Consider the following 19,967-nt stretch of genomic DNA (forward strand, 5'->3'; position numbering starts at 1 on the left):
TCCCCAGTTACCCAGTTACACAACAATTTACACACAGATACAAGCTAATGATGGGATGAGGATCCACAGCATTAATCAGATATTCCTTATTCCCAAGTGAACTCATAGAACCATGGGATTTTCTACAGAAAGCTATTTCTACTCTTTTCCTCCTCTCACTCTTAGTTCAAACCCAGACTAACAGCTACAAACACAGATTTAGCTTGCTCTCATTGGTTTCACTTCAGCCTCAGATAGAGTTAAGAAATGCTAACTTATTTCTAATATTTCTGGAAATTTTGCACTCTCCCAAGCCAAATCTACAAAGTATAAGATAATGGGAAATTCAGAGGTCTCCACCTGTTAGTTTAACTCTGATCACCTTATAAATATGATAGGATTGCAAATTAAAATACATATATATGTGCACTCCTAATCCAGGTAAGCCTAACTTCATTTAAATATAAATATCATCTTGCTCAACAGTATCATCCATGTAATTAATTCTAGTTTACAGACTTTTCTCAGGCATCACTGTTAATTTTCCATTCTCCCAACTGTGTGGTTGATTGCCGCATGGCTAGACCTTGGGGAACAATGAAAAACACTGCTTTAGAACATCCTGCATGCATAATATAAAAGACACATCTTTATTGTGATTCTGTGAGTGCAAACACTCATTTGAAGAGTAAGATGATGTCCTGCAGCTGGCAGGCAACTTTAGAAGAAACTCTAGGGTCTCAACAAATTATATTCCTGTTGCAACTCAGAGTTGTATCTGCAGTTTCCTTCTGAAACATAATTACATTCTGGGCTTGGATATATATCTATATCAATGACCCATAATGTTCACCTTACAACCCTCAAATTTCAACCTGAAGCAAAGAAAATCTTTTGTTTCCATCTGTGAAGCCTTCACTTATTTTCTTCCTGGGGTTTCTAGTGGTGCTCTAATAATAACAGTTGCAGGGAGGACATTTGGAAGTCACGGTGTATCGATATCTTTTTATCATCCTTTCTTTCTTTTATTCATCCTCTTTTGTTCCTCCAACATTTGGAATGCTGGGAAACAGTTTTCGAAGAGGCTAGTGATTTGCTGCCAAAGCAGCGTAAAACAGTCATAAAATAACATAGATTTCAATAAGCAGCGTAAATTTTAAACATACCTTTCTGCCAGATTTAGTGTTCTTCCCTCTGTCTCCACTTTCAAAGGGTAATTTATCCCTTGCTAAAATGAGATTCATTTTTGGAATTTCCTATTCCACAAAAGTTTTGAAGCAGTAGCAGATCTTCCACTAAGAAAGAAAGAAGTCAAAGTGTTTTCCCTCTTGTCTATAGTGGCAAACAATCTCCATGTCTTTTACCTCCAGTGCCCATACTTACTATATTTTCATACAGAAAGAGACCAGATTATTGCTGTGTTTGAATACTATTTTTCTCTTTTCCCCAACATAATGAGCTGAAGTGTTTTATCTAAGCCTAATATTGTATGTGGTGGCTCAAGTGGTTAAGCTGCTGATTGTGCTGATCGCAAGATCGACAGGTTGGCAATTCGAGGCATAGGTGTCACATGATGGGGTGAGCTCCCATCACTAGTCCCAGCTTCTGCCAGCCTAGCAGTTCAAACACATGCAAATGCAAGTAGATAAATAGGTACCACTCCGGTAGGAAAGTAAACAGCATTCTGTGCAATCAAGCTGGCCATGTGATCTAGTCTAGATCTAGTCTAGTAGTCTATGACAGTGCTGGCTCTTCGGCTTATTAATGGAGAAGAGCACTGACCCTGATGGTCGGACATGACTTGACAACCTTGTCAATGGGGAATACCTTTACCTTTACCTTTAATATCGTATATTAAACACCTAACTGAAAGGAAAAGTATTGCAAAATGGAAGTGAAGGAAAGAGATAGATGCCAATAACTGCTATTAAACAAAGTGCAACTTCTTTGAAAGGACAGGTCACATCTGCATCAGCTCCAGTCACTGTGTCTGGGTAGATCATATCTACACCTGTCCTAAAAAGATCCATCAAAGTAGTATACCCTGCTGAATGGGATAGGCTGGATATAGAGAAAAAGAGGGTTCCCTGAAAATTAAACAGACAATATTGGTACAGTAGTGGCTGGTCAGTCCCATTTCCCCAGTGAATTCACTCCAGGTTTAATTCTGAATTTTATGCTCACCTCTGAACTTTATGCTACCCAAACCAGATTCATCCCCTTCGATTTCTCCTTTAAAGATTACACTAACTTTGTTGCCTTACTGATCTGGGAACTTAACTTATGGAAGCTGTCATTGCCCAATTTTCTGATATTCCCTGCTTCTACTCACACAGCTTTTCCCATTCAGCAGAATCCCTGTGCAGTATTTCAGGAGGATGAGGAACCACTGTGAGGGAGAAGAAGCAGGGAAGCCAATGGAGATGCCATTCCATTGGCCTGAACCTGGATGCAATCCACTGCATTCAGAAGAGATTGCTCTCTGAGTGGACTGCAGCTTAAATGACCTATTTTGAAGATGGAGGAGCAGTCCAGCTTTACAGCTCTAACTTAGTACCAGTGATAATATCTAAAGACACCCTTTTATGACATTGTGATCCATTTAACAAGACTTGCATAATTGATTAAGGAGGACTTAATCCTTTACAGCTAAAAATCATTGAAAGGGTAGCCAAAAATATACTTTTTAAAAAAAGCAAGTTGCTAAAATTAGTGTTTTGACTAGTTTTGCACCTTGAAAAATGTTGGGCTCTCTGTCATTAAAAGTATTTATACAGAACTTAGATAGTCACATTTATTATTATTATTATTATTATTATTATTATTATTATTGCCCTGCCTCTCCTATAAGATGGAGAGATGTTTAGTAGTTGGTTCCTGAATTGGCAGAGGGTTGGACAAGATGCCTTTTGAGATACCTTGCAACTCTAAAATTCTGTATTTTGCAATTCTATGTTTCAGCTCTAGTCACACACTTTTCAATGGAGAGAAATGTGAAAAGAACAGTAGCTCCTGCTGTTTCTATCAGGTGTTTGCCACTCTAACTACCAGTTGTCTGAGATTAAATCAGTGTGGAGAGTCTCTAGGGAAGCAGCCCAGGGGAGTTGCAAAAATGCACCTTTATAATGCTGCTTTTCTTGTTCACTTTAAATGGTTAGAAATGGGGATATATGTGAATGCTGTCTCTGTATTTGGACTGAGCAGGAAATAGCTAAAATTGAGGCATGGTGAAGAAATTACATTTTTGGAGGGCAGGGGAAGACCTAAAGACTAAATAAATGGTGATCCTGTTTTTCTCAACTAGAGGTCAGTAGATCACTGTACATTCTTTGCTGGAATAATTGGCACCATACTTGCTGAAAGTTCCATTTGTTTTTCAAGCTTCTGCAAGCTGTGATTTGAGGGGGGAAATCACAGTAGGGTCCCAGAAAGAAATCCCTGTGTCAAATTAGAAAAATGTGCTATGGTTATAAAACCCTCTCCTGCATGTCTACAAGATCTAGCCACACATACAATGATGGATGAGCAGCAGGAGGAGCACCTAACAGACTCCTACTGAAAATGTGCAGGAAATGAGGATACCTACTTCTCTGGCTTCTTTGCACTTTGAAACCCGCTATATTTCAGGTTATAAAAGAGGTCCTTATGAAACAGTAAAAAAGACATGTTCATAAGATGCCAAAAATGCAAAACAAAACAAAAACCTGTAACAATGGTAATGAGGATGAGCTTATGGTCTCTGCAACTTTATATAAATGTGTTTCCACGTTATGTATTATATAGATGACATCACTTACCATGCCTGTGAGGTATGGGTTAAGCCAATAAAAGGGAAATAAAATATGAGGGGAGTAATATTTTTGTGTAAGCATAGCAAACATATCCATAACATACATGTAGAACTTCCGTGCATAATTCCAGATAACAATAGGAATATGCTAACAGCAGTAATAACAAAATGGAAAGAGGAATTGTATTTTCCTAATGAGAAAAATATTAAAATGTGAGCGTCAGATGAATCTTATTTTCCAGCAATAGATATATTAACTGAAAGAAATCCCCTAACCACAGTGCAATAAAGAGTAGCCTCCTCCATTACAAATGAGAATCCCCTACATTATTTGAAAAGTTATTCAGTCCAAGTCCAGTTTAGAGTAAAGGACCATATGAACAGATAATAGAGGTCCTGGTGATGTCTACTAGGAGAGCTTCTAGAACACAACATTAAACAGTCAGTGAGTGCACACTTAGAAAGGAAAGTCGTGTCAAATTACTCCTATCTCTTTTTTGATAGAGTTACTAGCTTGGTAGATCAGGGGAGCACTATGAATGTAGTATATCGTGATTTCAGTAAGCTTTTGACAGAGCCCCCTGTGATATTCTTGCAGACAAGCTGGTGAACTCTAGGCTACTGTTATGTGGATTCAGAACTGGAACTTTATCACATTGGCCCTGTAATGGGCCTGCAGTGTTCCAAAACAGAATGTTCTGGGGACGAGAGGCAGTGGGGAACGCATTTTATCACACAGCGAGAATGCTGTGGCTGCCACCTAGCATCCTCATCCTGTTCCAGATGTGTTCCCCAGGGGGCAATTTCCAGGAACGCTTCTCAAGCGTTCCCAAAAATTGCCCCCTCTGGGATGCATCTAGAATGGGATGGGGATGTTCGGTGGCGGCGGCAGCGTTCTCGCTGTGCGATAAAATGCAGGCCCATTCCAGGGCCAATACGATAAATGCCAATGCCAATGCCAATGTGATAAAGTTCCTGGTTAACTAACTGAACCCAGAGAGAGATCACCAATGATTGTTCTTCATCCTGGAGAGAATTACAAGAAAAGGAATTTCACTTAACTGTTAGGAACTGTTAAGAACAGGTTGACAGTGGAATGGAGTGCCTCAGAAGGTGGTGGATTCTCCATCTTTGGAGGTCTTTAAACAGAAGTTGGAGGAGCACCTTTCAGGAGTGCTGTAATAGTAGAGTTTATCACATGTGAGGAATTTTTCTTAATTTCGAATGAAAAGAAAGTGGGGCCAGCACGCATTCACGTAAAGTCGCTAGTTTAGCGTAATTACGTGAATGCTCATTGCATTCGAACTGGCTCCCCATTGTCCAAAAATAGCATGCCATTGCCCGAATTTGCATGTGGCAGTCTATCATGCAATAAGGTGAAACCCCATGATTGCGCTCGGACTGACTTCCCATTGCCTGAATTTGTGTGTAGTGTGTTATCATGCAATAATGTTAAACCCCATGATTGCGTTCAGATTGCCATTGAATTATACTTCCAATTTCCCTTGTCTGATAAACTCCAGTATATTTCTGTGTGACAGAGGGTTGGACTAACTGGTCCCTATGCTAACTTCCAGCTCTAAGATGCTATGATTACCTGTACAACAGACTAAATAGGCATTTAAGTCATCTTCTCACAGTCCCTGTGGGTTCAGATAGCTTAGAATTCTTTTCAGACCACAGTAATTCCTTCTAAATTTGCTTCTATATTTGTAAATATGAATGTACAAATTTCATACAAATCCATGTCCTCATTTTTCATCTTTTTTGATTATGTATTTCCCCTTTGTGGCAATGCGTAAGTGGACACTCATGTATAATGGCTGTGGGAAATGTTTTCAGAACAAAACAATCATCTGGCAAAGTCTAAAAGGAATGCATTATATATCTGCACATTAGCTTATCCTACCTGAACAAATGCACCTTAAAAGAGGCCTTGCATATCATTTGGACATTTATGTTTTGGATGTCTTATTCACTGTTCAGAACCATTACTTTGTTGGATGACATTCATTTGGGAGAGGTGACATTTCATTCATTAGTATTTTTAAAGAAAAATGATATATCTCCAAGCTGCTTGCTGGTGATAAAAATAATCCCAGCATTTCAAAAATACATAAAACAATAATTTTCTTTTGTCTGGCATGGCAAACTGTGCCCCAAAGTACCATTAAGATATATTTTAATTTCATAAATGGACCAGTATAGTGTAGTCATTGAGCACTATGACTATGACTCTGGAGATCAGGGTTCAAATCCCTTACTGAGCATTGGAAATCCTCTGGGTCATCTTAGACAAATCACATTCTCTCAGCCTCTGAAAAAGCCAAAGACAACCACTCTCCCTTAAAAAAAATCTTGCTAAGAAAACCTTATGATATATTTAAGTCAAAAACAACTTGAAAGGCACACAAAAAGGGCAAAGCATTCCACAGCAGCAACTAAAATGTTTTCTTATTGTCTCCACTGACACTCATGCCCATAAACATGTTAGTCCCTCATACCCATCTCTTTGCTCTTTAACAATGAAGAGAATTTATATAGCATTCTTACAGGAGCATTGCTTGATCATTCATAAGAGCAAAAGTCAATTAATTATTAACAAACTGTAACTAATAAATTTTTGATCAAAATAATTTCCCTTCCCCCACAATACTCTAGTTTATTGCCATGTAGGATGCTACATTTTAGAATAAAATGTTCGATTTGGAAGTAAAATAATTGTAAAAATGTGCCCTGGGGATGCACTGTTGAAAAATCACTGTTAAAAACAAAAGGAATGGCTTGTTGAGGTCAAGATAGTTCATGTGCTTAATGATTCTGAGCATAATTTAGATGGACTGGAATCTCCCTGTATTCAATGGAACTTACTTCCTAGTAAACAAATTTAAGAATTCTTGCTGTTAAGTTGTAGTTCCAAGGAATGCTTTTCCCAAGCTGTGCTAATGACAGCATCAATCTATCAGTGATGTTTTTCAGAGGATTCTCTCATGTTCATCATTACTCTGTCTAGGTTTTTCTGTACTATTTTGCTATAACTGAATCTTCTTTGCCATCTTTCAGGTTTTCCAAGGAAACTTTGACAATGACACTCACAGGAAGAATGTCATTGACCCTCCAATCTATGCAAGGCACATAAGGATTCTCCCTTGGTCATGGTATGGCAGGATCACTTTACGGTCAGAGCTCTTGGGCTGTACAGAAGAGGACTGACAAGGATCTTCACTTAACAGCACAATTCCCAATATTCCTTAACAAAAAAAGAAAAATATCCATAGAAGAAACTGTGCAAAACCAGTAGGAAGTTGAATGGGTTTTTCATGAAGAAGTGCTCACTTTCCGGTAGGCTGCTGTCTTTTGTAAGGAGGTCTAAGCCTGCCCTCAAAATGGTCCAGATCTGATGTATTCTTTATTTTTATTTTTTGGTCCTTCTAAATCTGTTCAGATTATTGCTCTGTTTTGTTGCACAATTTATTTTTCAAATATTCTTCTGAGTTTTTCATGCTGTCTGAGATATGGTTTGAGATTTTTTTAAAAAAGAAAAACAGCATCATTTTTGCAAGGAAGATGAAAGTGCATGACAAGAGTTCATTTGTGACTTGCGAAAGAGAGGTGAGTTTCTTTTCTCCAAATCCACACCATCATCTTACTTGCAAAACAATGATACTGCAGCTTTAGCAATAAGTTCTTTCTCTGGGATGGCTGCATTTGATTGTTTCCCTTGTGCCTATCAAGCATTGTCAAGATTAATGATACTTTTTGAAAGAATTTCTGTGGTCTGTAGTTAACCTGTGTCCGCAAAGTCATTGCCACTCCTTTTACTCCTTATAAAGCATGCTGTGGACATCATCACTGTCTTTTCATTTAGCCATATTAACGGCTGCTGTTTTGTTTCAGAGAGCCAACCTGGATTTTATGGAACAAAATCTGCTTCCAGTTCATTATGAAGCTGATGATTTTGTTGATGAATTCAGCTTGTGGTTTTCCTCATAAATGATGAATACATAAAAGTCCATGGACCACAATCGAGATTTAAGTTATTGTAGCAGGGCACTAGGCAGATATCTGTGCTACCAAGAACAGCATCCATATGGTCCTGCTTTTACTTGCTCCTGGAGGTGGAGATAGGAGATAGCTTCTTCAAGAAGCCTTCTATGATTTAATGAGTGAAAGTTATTGTGATATTTAGGGCTGCACTACAAAACATAAAAGGTGTGTATTTTTCTTTGAGAGAGGACCACACTTTCCCTAAGACAAATGATGTGATGCCTAAAGCTGGGTGGTCATATGTTAGGCTCTCTAAAATTATTTTAAAGAATCAGTTCTACAAAGGTTCTTAAGATGCCTGGTTTGGAGAAGATAGCTCCTGTAGGATGCACAAATGGCAATGGTGTAAAACCATAGAGGTGAGTACAGTCAGATATGGTCCAGCCTGCAAAGAGTAGAAATAAGAGGAAGGGTTTGCAACATTGCTTATGGGGAGAAAAAAGAGGGAGCAAAGAATCTGGTACTGGATGCAGTTTTCAACTTCATGAGTATATCAGATTTCATTCCCCAATGAGAATATTTCCATCTTGTAAGATTACAAAGATACTGGCATTTCTAGTGGTTGAAACTAGGGTTTCAGTGCTCTCTGTATCTCCATTGTCTCCCAGTACTAGCCAAAGCACAGAGTTTGGATTGGTGGTGGTGTTGGATTTGAATTATTTGTAGAGCATAGTACACACACAGGGTTCAACTGGAGAAAGAAGATAAACTATTTACAATACAAGAATTCAGCAAAACAGCCCATAATCCATATTTAGGGCATTCTGCTTTCTTGGTATTCCACAGTACCCATACTAGTTGCATTCTGTACTGGCAAAGAAATCTAATATTTTGGAACAGCTAGAATTACTGATGGTAGGGATGGCTTTTCAGGACCATTCCATGTAGTCTTCATGCAATAACTATACACACTATTGTTTAGCTGCATGTGGCAGAACAGCTATCACTGCTGGAGCTTACGTAGACATCAGAGCAGATGTGTACATAGAAACAAATATTATCAAGTAATCAGCTTATTACCTTATGACAACCTCTTTATCTGGCAATCTGAATTAGCCATAAATTCATTTTTCCTGTACATTGACCACATAACACTGACGGATCTGTCATCTGAAAGTGCAAAGCAGGTTGTCGCTTTAGCTGAAGGATGCAGTGTTTACCAGAGCAGCCACATATGCAGTTTTCTCCATGCACCAATTTAACTTTTTCCAAGGGCAATGACATCTGCACCCATCCTCAGTCAGGGGTGTTATTTCCACTGGAATTAGTGCATAGAGACACTGGCAGAACAATTTATAAATGACTGCATTTCTGATTCTATACAGCCACTACTGTGGCATTTGTGTGTGAAAACATTGCTAGGAATAACACAGAGGTGGGAACTATCACACTTTCATCAAGTTGTAGGGCCAACACAGCAAGTGGCTTAAGATGCAGGGAATGGAAGTCCAACAACTTCTGGAAGACCACTGTTGCCTACCCTTAGTTTAACAGTTACTGTATTTCATAGATAGAATTTCTCTTACATTATGTTCTTGCTGGTACAGAAGTTCCTGCTAGATGGTAGCTGTATTGAAAAGCACATTCATTTTAACAAGGTGTTAGTACTCTGCCCATTTCCTTTATAATTCATGGATGTTATCTCATAACTAAAAACCTTCACTAATCATCATTTTATTTCACTCTTAATTCCATCGCATGTTATATAGATGGGGGGGGGGGTCTCATTAATGTCTCATAGTAAGCATTAAGCATTGTTTTATTATTCAAAGAAAGCAAGGTGGAAATAAAAGCATGGGCTCTGTGATCATGGTGAACAACTAATCATCTAGTAATTGTACAGAGGAGCCTGAATGTCTTTCTTTTAAAAAAATAGCTCACAATCCTTATGCAATCTCCTGTTCTCTGTGTAAAAACATTGTCATCTGATTTCCTTCAAATGGCTTGGGACATAAACCACCTGTGATCAAGGGGAGCTCTCTTGAAAGCATCTCTCCAGATAAATAAATCAAAACTGAACCAGTAAGAGAATGAGATCTGTCTGCATACCGAGCACCTAATTCTCAAGGTGTACATGTTCACTTGTTTATGTTCTAAGGCATAGACAAGGATATTCGGAGATTTCAGTCTGAGGATCTAATCAAAGTAAAACAAGTATGTGTAAGGAATGTTCTGTGCAACACTGTTGAGTTTATGATTTTGTTTTGTTTTTAGTTGAATTTGTGCAGCATTTCAAAATCCTCTAGACTGTTACTGTCTTGTCTGTAACTGTGTTAACATTTCTTAACAATGTTATCTATGGAGTGGTCTTCAATTGTAGTGAATAATTTTAAAGAGAAAGTCAATCATAATTGCATTTTAAGGTGCAAATGGCTGATGGAATCAGGCTGGCAACTGAAATAACTTTCAGCTGCATACTGCCCATATTCTGTACATTAGGCTCTTATGAAAACACTGCAGTTCACATCCCATTTACACTACATAAACTCTGTATAGTCTTACTCAAGAGTAAGAAAAATATGGGGATCTAATGTTTGACATTTGAGTGGATTTAGACCAAAAGGACCTCATTCTTTCCTCTTTATGGGGCCAAATCATTGCACTCATAGACATTTGGTTGCACAGTATATAGCCAACCAAAACATTTGGGAGCTGGTACCCTGACCTATATGTGACCCATTCAAAAGATAGTCAGCCATGTAAGATTTTCAGTGCTAAACAGGGAATGGTTTCTGGTGCTGCATGCACAGACACTTTTCAGTGAGGTAGTCTGCATATACAACATCCCCATTGCATGTGTGGGTCATAATCCTGAAAGCGGGCAGACCATCTTTGATGAATCAGGGTAATGCCTCAGAATATCTCCTCTGTATGCAGAAGGTCATGCTGAAATAAATGTGTAGGGGACTTAAAAACATTCCCTAAATAAGAGTGGGTTTCTGCAAATAAGACACTGTAGGCCTTTCATGTTTGGGCTACTGGATGGCTTCTGCTACAGCCAACACTACTTCAGTAAAAGGAGCTTGTCTGGATAGAGGGCACTTTGAGCTGCTAGTCAGTATATGCTTCTGAAATGTTCTGTGTTTATTAGTACTTTCCTCCCTATTTAAAAAAAGAAAGAAAGAAATGCAATCGAACAAAACTTGGATGTGCAATTAACTCATATGTGTTATAGTTTATAGTGCATAAAACAGCATTATGTTGAAAAGGTAGCAATTTATGTTTATTATTATTCTATTTGAAAGGGTTGCAGTTTTTGTCCTTTCCACTGAGCATTTGTCAACCTTCACTAGTTTGTTCATATGAGCCTCAAAGTTTTTATTAATTTTAAATTACTCTTTTAGACTTTCCACTGTACTCTGCTTCTGTTACATCATTAAAATGTTAAGAAATGACCATGACATTTGTTTAGTAACTATGGACACAATTCAGCAAGAAGTTCTTTTCTGCACACTTCATTGAATTAAATGGGACTGGAACTCATCAAGACCATCCTATTATTTCACTTTACAGTCAAGTGGATGTGACATTAATTGTGTGATTGTGATTAATGTACCTTTTTTGTATGAAAATTGTAATTCTGGGGGAAATTCTGCAGCCTACAGATTGTGGGAAGACCAAATTGGTGTTTTTTCTTTCACTCTCCCGCTCATGGACCCAATGAAAGCTGCATCTCAGAAACAGCTATGGGCATTTCAAGCAAACCCTATATTGGCAACAATGATGGCCGTCCTTGATATAATATGGAATCTCATGAAAAGTGTTTTTTCTTGAGATCATGGCAGGTAAAGAAAGAGTTAAAATGATCCTACTTAACCCTTTTTCTCACAGGTCAGTGGCTGCAATATGCATTAAAAATAGATACACATTGCTTGCATTCATACAGTTAAGGACATAACTATTTTACCTTCCAGTGAAGTTTACAAAGGAAATGGATTGTGTCCTCTAGAGTTTGCCTGACTCTTAGTGCTACACAGTACTGTTCTTTCATTAACTTTGTCTCTTTGTAAAATCTGTTCATGCTACAGGATATATTTTCTACTAAGAAAGGATTTACACATGCATAGTCATGATCATGCAATGACTGCTGTGTGTGACACAGCCATCATTGATCAACACCTCAAGTTGGAGCTTTCAGATTACCTGACTCCCACAAACACAATGCTTTTCAGTGCAGGAAGTTCCACTCATTCAAGTGTGAGTCATCAAGTATTTGGGCAGTTCTATACTAAGCCACTGTGTGGTGTATAACACGTGTTTAGGTCAGTCCTAAATCTATATATTACATCTTATAAAAATGGAACTGTGGTATACCAGTATTAGATGTGGTTGTGACCTACCAACTCCTTAAATGGAAGTACTTGTTACTTCAGTTGGACTGTGTCTGTTTAGGAGCCTTTATTTCAAGCTAAGTGGTTAGTGAATCATAATTGTAAGCTTTTGTTCCAAAATACAAGTGAGGGACTCACACATTACTGTAACAGATATATTTCTCACAAATTACAGTATGAATATGGGAGAAGTCAGGAACAAATCATGGGCTTACATTTATCCACCAAAGCATGTGGAATGTTTCTGACCTCCATGTGTATCTTTAAAAATGAATACACTCTGCCTACATCATCTACACATTCCCTTTTCTTACTTTCTTATGTGTGTAACTAGCTTTTCCAGACATTAAGTGACTTATGGAGAGGGTAGGAACAGGATCAAACCCACTGCCATTCCCTAACTGCATGCATTCATTCAAAGATCTGAACACAAAACATACAATGTCATATGCAGAGGGTCTTTTATGTGCAATGGGAGAACCAGCCATCCTCACAGTTCCCAATGACACTGATGGAACCTACATAAATAAAACCTGGATGCAAATTTAAAACTTTGAGTAAATGTGTGAAAGGTGGGAGTGACAGTTCTCTTCCTCCATGTAATCACTGAGTATCTGAAAAGGCTGTAGAAAGCAATCAATGAGTTGAGTGTGCAAGAGTGTACAAGCAAGACTCCCCCCAAGTAACACACAACTCACTGTGAGTAAATGTCAGGATCATGTCTGAACTTGCCCAAGGGTAATGAGAAAACTACAGTCTGCATAATTAGTACAGTTCCATGGAAGTTAATAGAAATTGAGATTTAATACGTATTTGCATTTAGATTCTGCATGTTGATTTCTTTAGAACCCCAGCCTTCAAGCCAGTTATTTTTGAGTCACTTGTTAGTTTAAAAATAAGTGGCTTGATGAATGGGTCATTTAAACTTTGGGCGTAAATATTATGAAATTGTCCTTAACTTTTGTATTCACACTAACCATGAAGCATAATTGGGGGTGGGGAGTGAGAGGAAGATTCACTGGTGTTTACCCAAGACTTTTTAAGTTATTTTAAGGCAGATTTCATCTTTCTATAGCTCCCTAATTTGCTACTTTTATAGCCTGGAAAGTAAAATTTAATGCACAAGGCTTAGGATAATCTATTAAGGGCTTCTCACAAAAAACAAAAACACACCACAGTTCTGATTTTTAGGTTGACTTTCTCTTTTGGAATGAATGCATACAAATTCATGTGAGTTTTGAAGACTAAAGGATACTAATGAGTGTATCTGTGCTATACCACAAACTATGAAATATAATATTCAAAGCTGGCTTCAAATGTGTCAGTAAGTACAGAAATATCTCAGACACAATGATCTTTGCAACCTTGGCAACCTGTGTAAAGTTCCAGTGTTTTTTGTATATATTTAAATTATGTAGAATGATGTTTAAACTGTATGACCCCATCTAGTCTTCAAACTTAACAATAAAACTTTGGAAAAATTAAAATGTTCTTTAAGTGTTTTTAATGATATCTTAAAATTGTGACAGAAGAAGTGACAACAAAACATACTGGTAACAGAGAACAGATTCTTGGGACAGAAAAGCTGGGGTATAAGAAAAGGCAAAACAGTGACATCTGTTACCATAATTAATATTGGCCTGTCCCAAACCAATTTTAAAAAACTGTGCTCCAGTGGTCCTTTGTGTCTACATTTCAAAACTTAGGCAAACCTAGGCTTACCCTGCTATTTTAGTAGCAGTGGACTTCCTATAGCTTTCACCAGACAATTGAAGCAAAACAGTCCAGTTCTGTTCCACCAGCTTACTGTTATATTATGTTGATACAACACCAAAACAGAACTAGGAGGGATAGAGATAAAGAAGAGGAGAAATTTATTTCACGTCTTAATAAGTACCTACCTAACTCATGCTTCGTGAACCAATACATGGACAAAGTTATAGTTAATCCTTTCATGTAGTTTTCTGATCAGTGATTGCATTAAAACACCTTTACAATGGAAAGTGCACAGAAAAATGCATATTCCAGTGAACAACGTAACAATATAGGTGCTATATAGACTAAAAGGTGCTTGCAATCCTGTGTATAGGAGGCAAAATTACATGCAGAAAGGCATGTATTAAAATAAATGTGCACAGCAATGTACACACCTCTGAAAACGAGGTGAAATGGAATGGAACACACATAATGTTGGGAATATGAAAAATGAAGATAAGCCAAAACTGGCAGATATACTCATTTGTCAATATCACATGACACTTTATTTTGATCACTTTTGTATGACATACAGTGGTTTCCACAGTAGGTAAAGCAATTCATGTTATTTTCTCTGTGTCAAAGTACATCACAGCATAGGGTAAAGGTTGTACTCGTAATGACACAAAAAGCATCCTGTGGTGTATGTCATTTTCATTTAGGGATGCTAGCAAAAAATTTCCAATTCAAGTTCAAAGGTGTTATTCTAGGGCCCTTAAAAGCATATTTCAAATAAGGAGTGAGCTTTTGAGGTTCTTCTCCAGCTTGGATTAAAATCTGGTTCCACACTTTCTTGTGTTTAGAGAAAGGATGCCACTTTTGGATAACGTGGCAGTGTACAGTGAGCTTCTAACCATCATCTTCTCTATCCATCTCAGATTCAAATTATAATTTGGAGCAGATGTGGGGAACCTATGGACCTCCAGATGTCGTTCGATTAAACAGTTGGAACGGTTTTGATGTCTTAGGGCCAAAACACACTGTAGAAATAATCCAGTTTGAGACCACTTTAACTGCAGTGGCTCAGTGCTAGGGAATCTGGGGAATTGTAGTTTATTGTGACAGCAGAGCTCATTGACAGAGAAACCTAAATGTCTCACAAAACTACAGTTTCCAGAATTCTCTAGCATTGAGCCAGGGGAGTTAAAATGGTCTCAAACTAGATTATTTCTGCAGTGTGTTTTGGACCTTACACTAGTGTAACATTCCATTATGGCAGTGAGAGGCACTTTTTGGAATGATAGAAGAGAGGCCCATCTCCATCACCAGAGAAAGCATCTCAGCATCCATCATGGTAGTTTTCTTTCTTGATGGGAGACAACTTTTCTCCATGTCACTGGGGTTAAACGCCTGTCACTCATGGTTGACACCTTCACCTATTGTTGATAGGTTCCACAAAACCCCTGCCAACCAGTCCTTTCTCCAAAACATGCTATTTCAAAAGACATTGAAAGAACAATATTTCCCATGATCTTCCAGGCCTTAACAGAACTACCTTTCCCATGATCTTTACAATCACATTTCTGAGTTAATTCCAGATAAACATGAGACAGATCACCCATTTCTATTATTTATGTGCCTTTGTAGTTGAATTAATACATCCAGCTTGTTTTATACAATACTAGCAGCAGATGGATATGTGACTAATGTCTGTGTGCATCTGTTATTTCTAATGCAAGTATATAGAAATAATTTCCTGACTTCATAAATTAATATTGTGAAGCTATAAAAAATATGTTGAGACACACAGGTATCAAGATGCTGTAAAAACAGCTGCCATTGATCTAAAAGAAGGTAGGAGCAGTCTGAAGGATAAGCAGAACCAGGAGGTTTGCCATATCTTTTTGCAACTCTGAAAGCTGATACATCATAGTTATCAGAGGTTGCACATCAGAGAATAGGTCAGTGGCTGTGTTCTTTTATCTTCACATGACTGGATAAAGAAAATCAGCATCTATAAGTGAGTGTAAAAAAAAAAAGGTCACAAAACATTTTTATAGCAAAGCCAGAAAAAATAAAACAAAATCTTTGAAGTAGACTGACACATGCTGTGTAGATGATAGACAGAAACTCACATTTCAGTTTGAGGTGACAGGTTTTATGTCTGTCTGTCCACCTGATTGCACCTGTCTGTCTGTCTTTCTAACTACTTTTTTAATTTAATTTTTATTGATTAAAAACACATAAAATAACATAAGGAAAAAGCAAAAAGCAAAAACAAAGCCATAAACAAAATAAACAAATATCAAAACACATTTCTCCTCTTCCTGCTCCTACCCCCCACTCCCACCCTCCTCACTAAACTGACTTATACTAAATCACCTGGATCTACCTATGTGATGTTAATGGGAACAGTAACAGAAAGCAAAATAAAAACTTCCTTGTCTTTCATGTCTTCTTTTTCTTTTATTTCAGACTTGTTTCAGAAATTGCATTTTAATTTTCCCTCATATTTATTTATCTATTTATGTATTGTTGAAAAATTTCCATCTCTTAATCTATTTATTAAATTACTCTATCCTATTGCTTAATTAGCTCCATACGTTAGGAGTTATCACTTCCAATCCTAAAACAAAACTGGACCCCCTTCTTGTCATAGATAAATTATCATCAGTTTCCATTCCTTTTTGAAATTAATGATCATTTTTTCTTTATTAAATAAGTTAATTTATCTGAGTCCATATAATCAAATAATTTCATTTGCCAGGATCTTATTGTCAGACATTCCTTAGATTTCCATTTAGATGCATAAATTATCCTTGCTGCTACCATCATGTAAAAAAATTGGTTTTCCAAATTCTCTTTCTAATTTTTTCTTTTGTAATTATTCCTAATAAATATATTTTGGGTCTATTAAAATATTTCTATTTAATATTTTAATTTCCTCGCCATGTATATCTTTCCAATATTTTTTTGCACTTTTACAACTCCACCATAAATGATAAAAGATGCCAACTGACTTTCCACACTTCCAACAACTATTTGTCAATTTTATTCATTTTTGCCAATTTACACAGGGTGAGTTACCAGTAAAAATGCATTTTGTATAAAAAAAAAATCCTTTATATCACAATTTAAGGTATATTTTAATCTCTTATTCCATCATTTCTTCCTGTCTTCCTAATTTCTTGAAGCATATTTCATTCTCCTCTCACAGGTCCTTATCACATGGGATGAATCCCATGGGGAAGCTGGATTTAAGGTGAAAACAACCCACAAAAGTGGGTTGTTTTTCATATGACACTTGGGGTTAAACCGAACAGAAAGTGAAAATAACCTGCAAAAGTAGGTAGTTTTTCAGACAACATTGGCATCAATGAGAAATAACGCGACATTAATTTGAATGGAAAGTCAACAAAAGCTGCTCCTTTTTACTTTCAGAGAATTGCCGAAAGTAAAATAGAGGTGGTTTTATCAACTTTCCATTCAGATTAATGTTGTGTTATTTCTCATTAACATCAACGTGTCTGAAAAACAACCCACTTTTGCCGGTGTTTTACAGACTTTTAAATCCTGTTTCTTCATGGGATTTAACCAATTTGCCTCAAATTTGCCTGGGTGTGATAAACTCAATAGCCAGGTATGCAGAATCTCTGGCCCTCCAGAGTTTGGACTCAACTCTCATCACAGCAATCCCAGGTGGAATGACCAATAGTCAAGAATGAGCAAAGCAGGATTGCAGTTCTCATTTAGATACATTGGTATACACTGGTATACAAGGGGCTGGTGTAAGCACAGTGACTGATATGAAATCGCCATGGGTGACAGCCACAGTGATGGGTGGGATTACATGGGAAGTTGTCTCTGTCATGAAAAAAAGCTTCCCAGCTTTCTCCTCAGCTGCTCAGCAGCTAGCAAGGCAGTTGTCTCTGGTACTGGAGATGGCTTTCTCTTCTGACCACCTGTTGTTGCTCCAGGGCATCCCCAAAAGTGCTTTACACTGTCAGTGTAAGTTGCCAAGAGCATTCCATCCTTTTATTCCAGAACCTGGAAGCCAAAGGTTCACTACCACTTCTTTGAATTGTAATTTCTACCCAAATTGTAATTTGTACCTGTTGTAAATTGGCTCTTACTTTTTAGACCATATACTGTAATCCATGTTTATTGTATAACAGTGTGTTTTCAGGTATTTTGTTGTCTGCCTTTACGTCTTTTCCAATCTATGGTGATCCTGAGGCAAATCTATCACATGGTTTCCTTGGCAAGATTTGTTACCATGGGATTTGTCTTTGCCTTCCTCTGGGATTGAGTGAGTGTGACATGAAGAAGGTCACCTAGTGAGTTTCCATGGCTGTGTGGAAATTCAAACCCAGTTCTCCCGAGACAAAGTAAAATCTTCAAACCACTACATCATTTTGGGCCTTGGTTATAATATACTCTGGCTCATTCAGGCGTAGGCACCTTGTGTGGCATGGCAAAGTTCATCTTGAACCCTCTTCTAAACATTTATTTTATAATCTAGTGACACTCCAGAGGAATAGAGCAAATGACAATGTTGTAAGGCCTGAAGTGGAAATAAGACCAAAAGAAGCAGCATCAGCAAAATGGAATTTGACAGCAATCCAGCTCACAGGATTGTCAAGGAAAAGCAGCCCTAAAACACTTGGATTCTGACCAACACCTTTAAATGTAAAGCTTTACCTGTACACTTACATGTGCACACATGCGGTAGAAAAAACAAAGTATAGAGATGTGGTTAAAATTTGTCGAGGAAAGGGCCCTCAAGAAAACCGATTAAGGCTTCAAAGATACCTCTCCTTACATATCTTTAATTTGTGTTTACATCAATATTGGACAAAGCACATACTCTAGCTTAGAAAGAAAGCTGAGGGAGCAGAGAGACAAGAAGGGAACAGAAACCTTAGCAATACACCTGAGCAAGAGACACAGAAGTTCATCGGCCCTTTCACATTATGCAGTTTCAGCACTATGATTTTATTTTAGCTGCCATGGTTGCATCCTATGGAATCCTGAAGTATTTAGAATTTTCTGCCAGAGAGTTCTAGTGTCTCTCTAAACTACAAAGTCTATAGAATGCAGCCATGGCAGTAAAGTGGTGGTAAAAGCTGTACAATTTCTTCCTTAATGAGTGGCCAGATATTTATGGTATTATTCTTATTGGGCGGGGGGAGGGGGGTCACAGTGCTTCCTGTATGGTGATTGTTAATTTGGCACGTTGTTGACTTGATTAGACTGGAACCAAATGAAGAGCGAGACATTTGCACTCCACCAGAGGTTCCATGCCCACTGAATAGGGGGTGAGAAATGGTCTCCTCCTCTATGTCCACCCTTCAGGAAGCATGGAAAATTTAATGTTGAGCTGTCCAGGCACTAGCTATATTGGAAAACAAAAACTCATATGGACCAGCTCTTCCTTTTACATTTCCCCCTTGTGATCATGCCCATCATGAGGAATATTTGTGGGAATTTCTTGCTGAATCAAAATCTGAAATCCTGTCTGTTAGTCCCAACCAGAGAAGACCCACTGAATCAATATATCTTCAGTCAACACCAAATAGGTTGATCCATTTGATTTAATTAGGACTAACAATGGAATTTAGGCCTTTCTAGGACATATCCACACTGCAAAAATAAACCAGTTTGACACTGGTTTAACTGCCATGGCTCAGTGCTATGGAATTATAGGAACTGTAGTTTTATGAGATATTTACCCTTCTCTGACAGAGAGCTCTGGTGCCACAACAAACTACAAATACCAGGATTTGAGCCATGACAGTTAAAAGTATGTCAAACTGCATTATTTCTGCAGTGCAGATGCAGGCCTGTTGTTGCTACTGCCATGTATTTTGATGATAATCTTTTTAGCATTTCATAACTGGAACAAATTGTGTTAGTCCCTGCTTTAATATCCCATGCTACCCAAAGAATACTCTGGGTGCTTGCTTGCTTGCTTGCTTGCTTGCTTGTTATTTATTTATTTATTTATTTATTTATTTATTTATTTATTTAATAGCACATCTTTTTTCCTGTCATGGGACCCAAGTCAACTTAGAAACAAGTTAAAAACAAGATAGAGTCAAAAATCAAAGCATAAAAATATTAGA

At 37.7% G+C, this 19,967-nt stretch overlaps 1 protein-coding gene across 1 annotated transcript in view; it reads left to right on the top strand.

The window, feature by feature from the left end:
- Nucleotides 1–11,941, top strand: part of EDIL3 (EGF like and discoidin domains 3) — a 343,114-nt gene extending 331,173 nt beyond the window's left edge. Inside the window, exon 11 of the mRNA XM_089493608.1 lies at nucleotides 6,833–11,941. Within this exon, the coding sequence (XP_089349734.1) occupies nucleotides 6,833–6,982 (150 nt within the window). The 3' untranslated portion in view covers nucleotides 6,983–11,941. The remainder of the gene's footprint in view (nucleotides 1–6,832) is intronic.
- The last annotated feature ends 8,026 nt before the right edge of the window (nucleotides 11,942–19,967 follow it).

Source organism: Sceloporus occidentalis, unplaced genomic scaffold (assembly GCF_023333645.1).
Source record: "Sceloporus occidentalis isolate IW3139 unplaced genomic scaffold, rSceOcc1.0.p SCAF_1, whole genome shotgun sequence".
In the NCBI taxonomy this organism is placed as follows: Eukaryota; Metazoa; Chordata; class Lepidosauria; order Squamata; family Phrynosomatidae; genus Sceloporus; species Sceloporus occidentalis.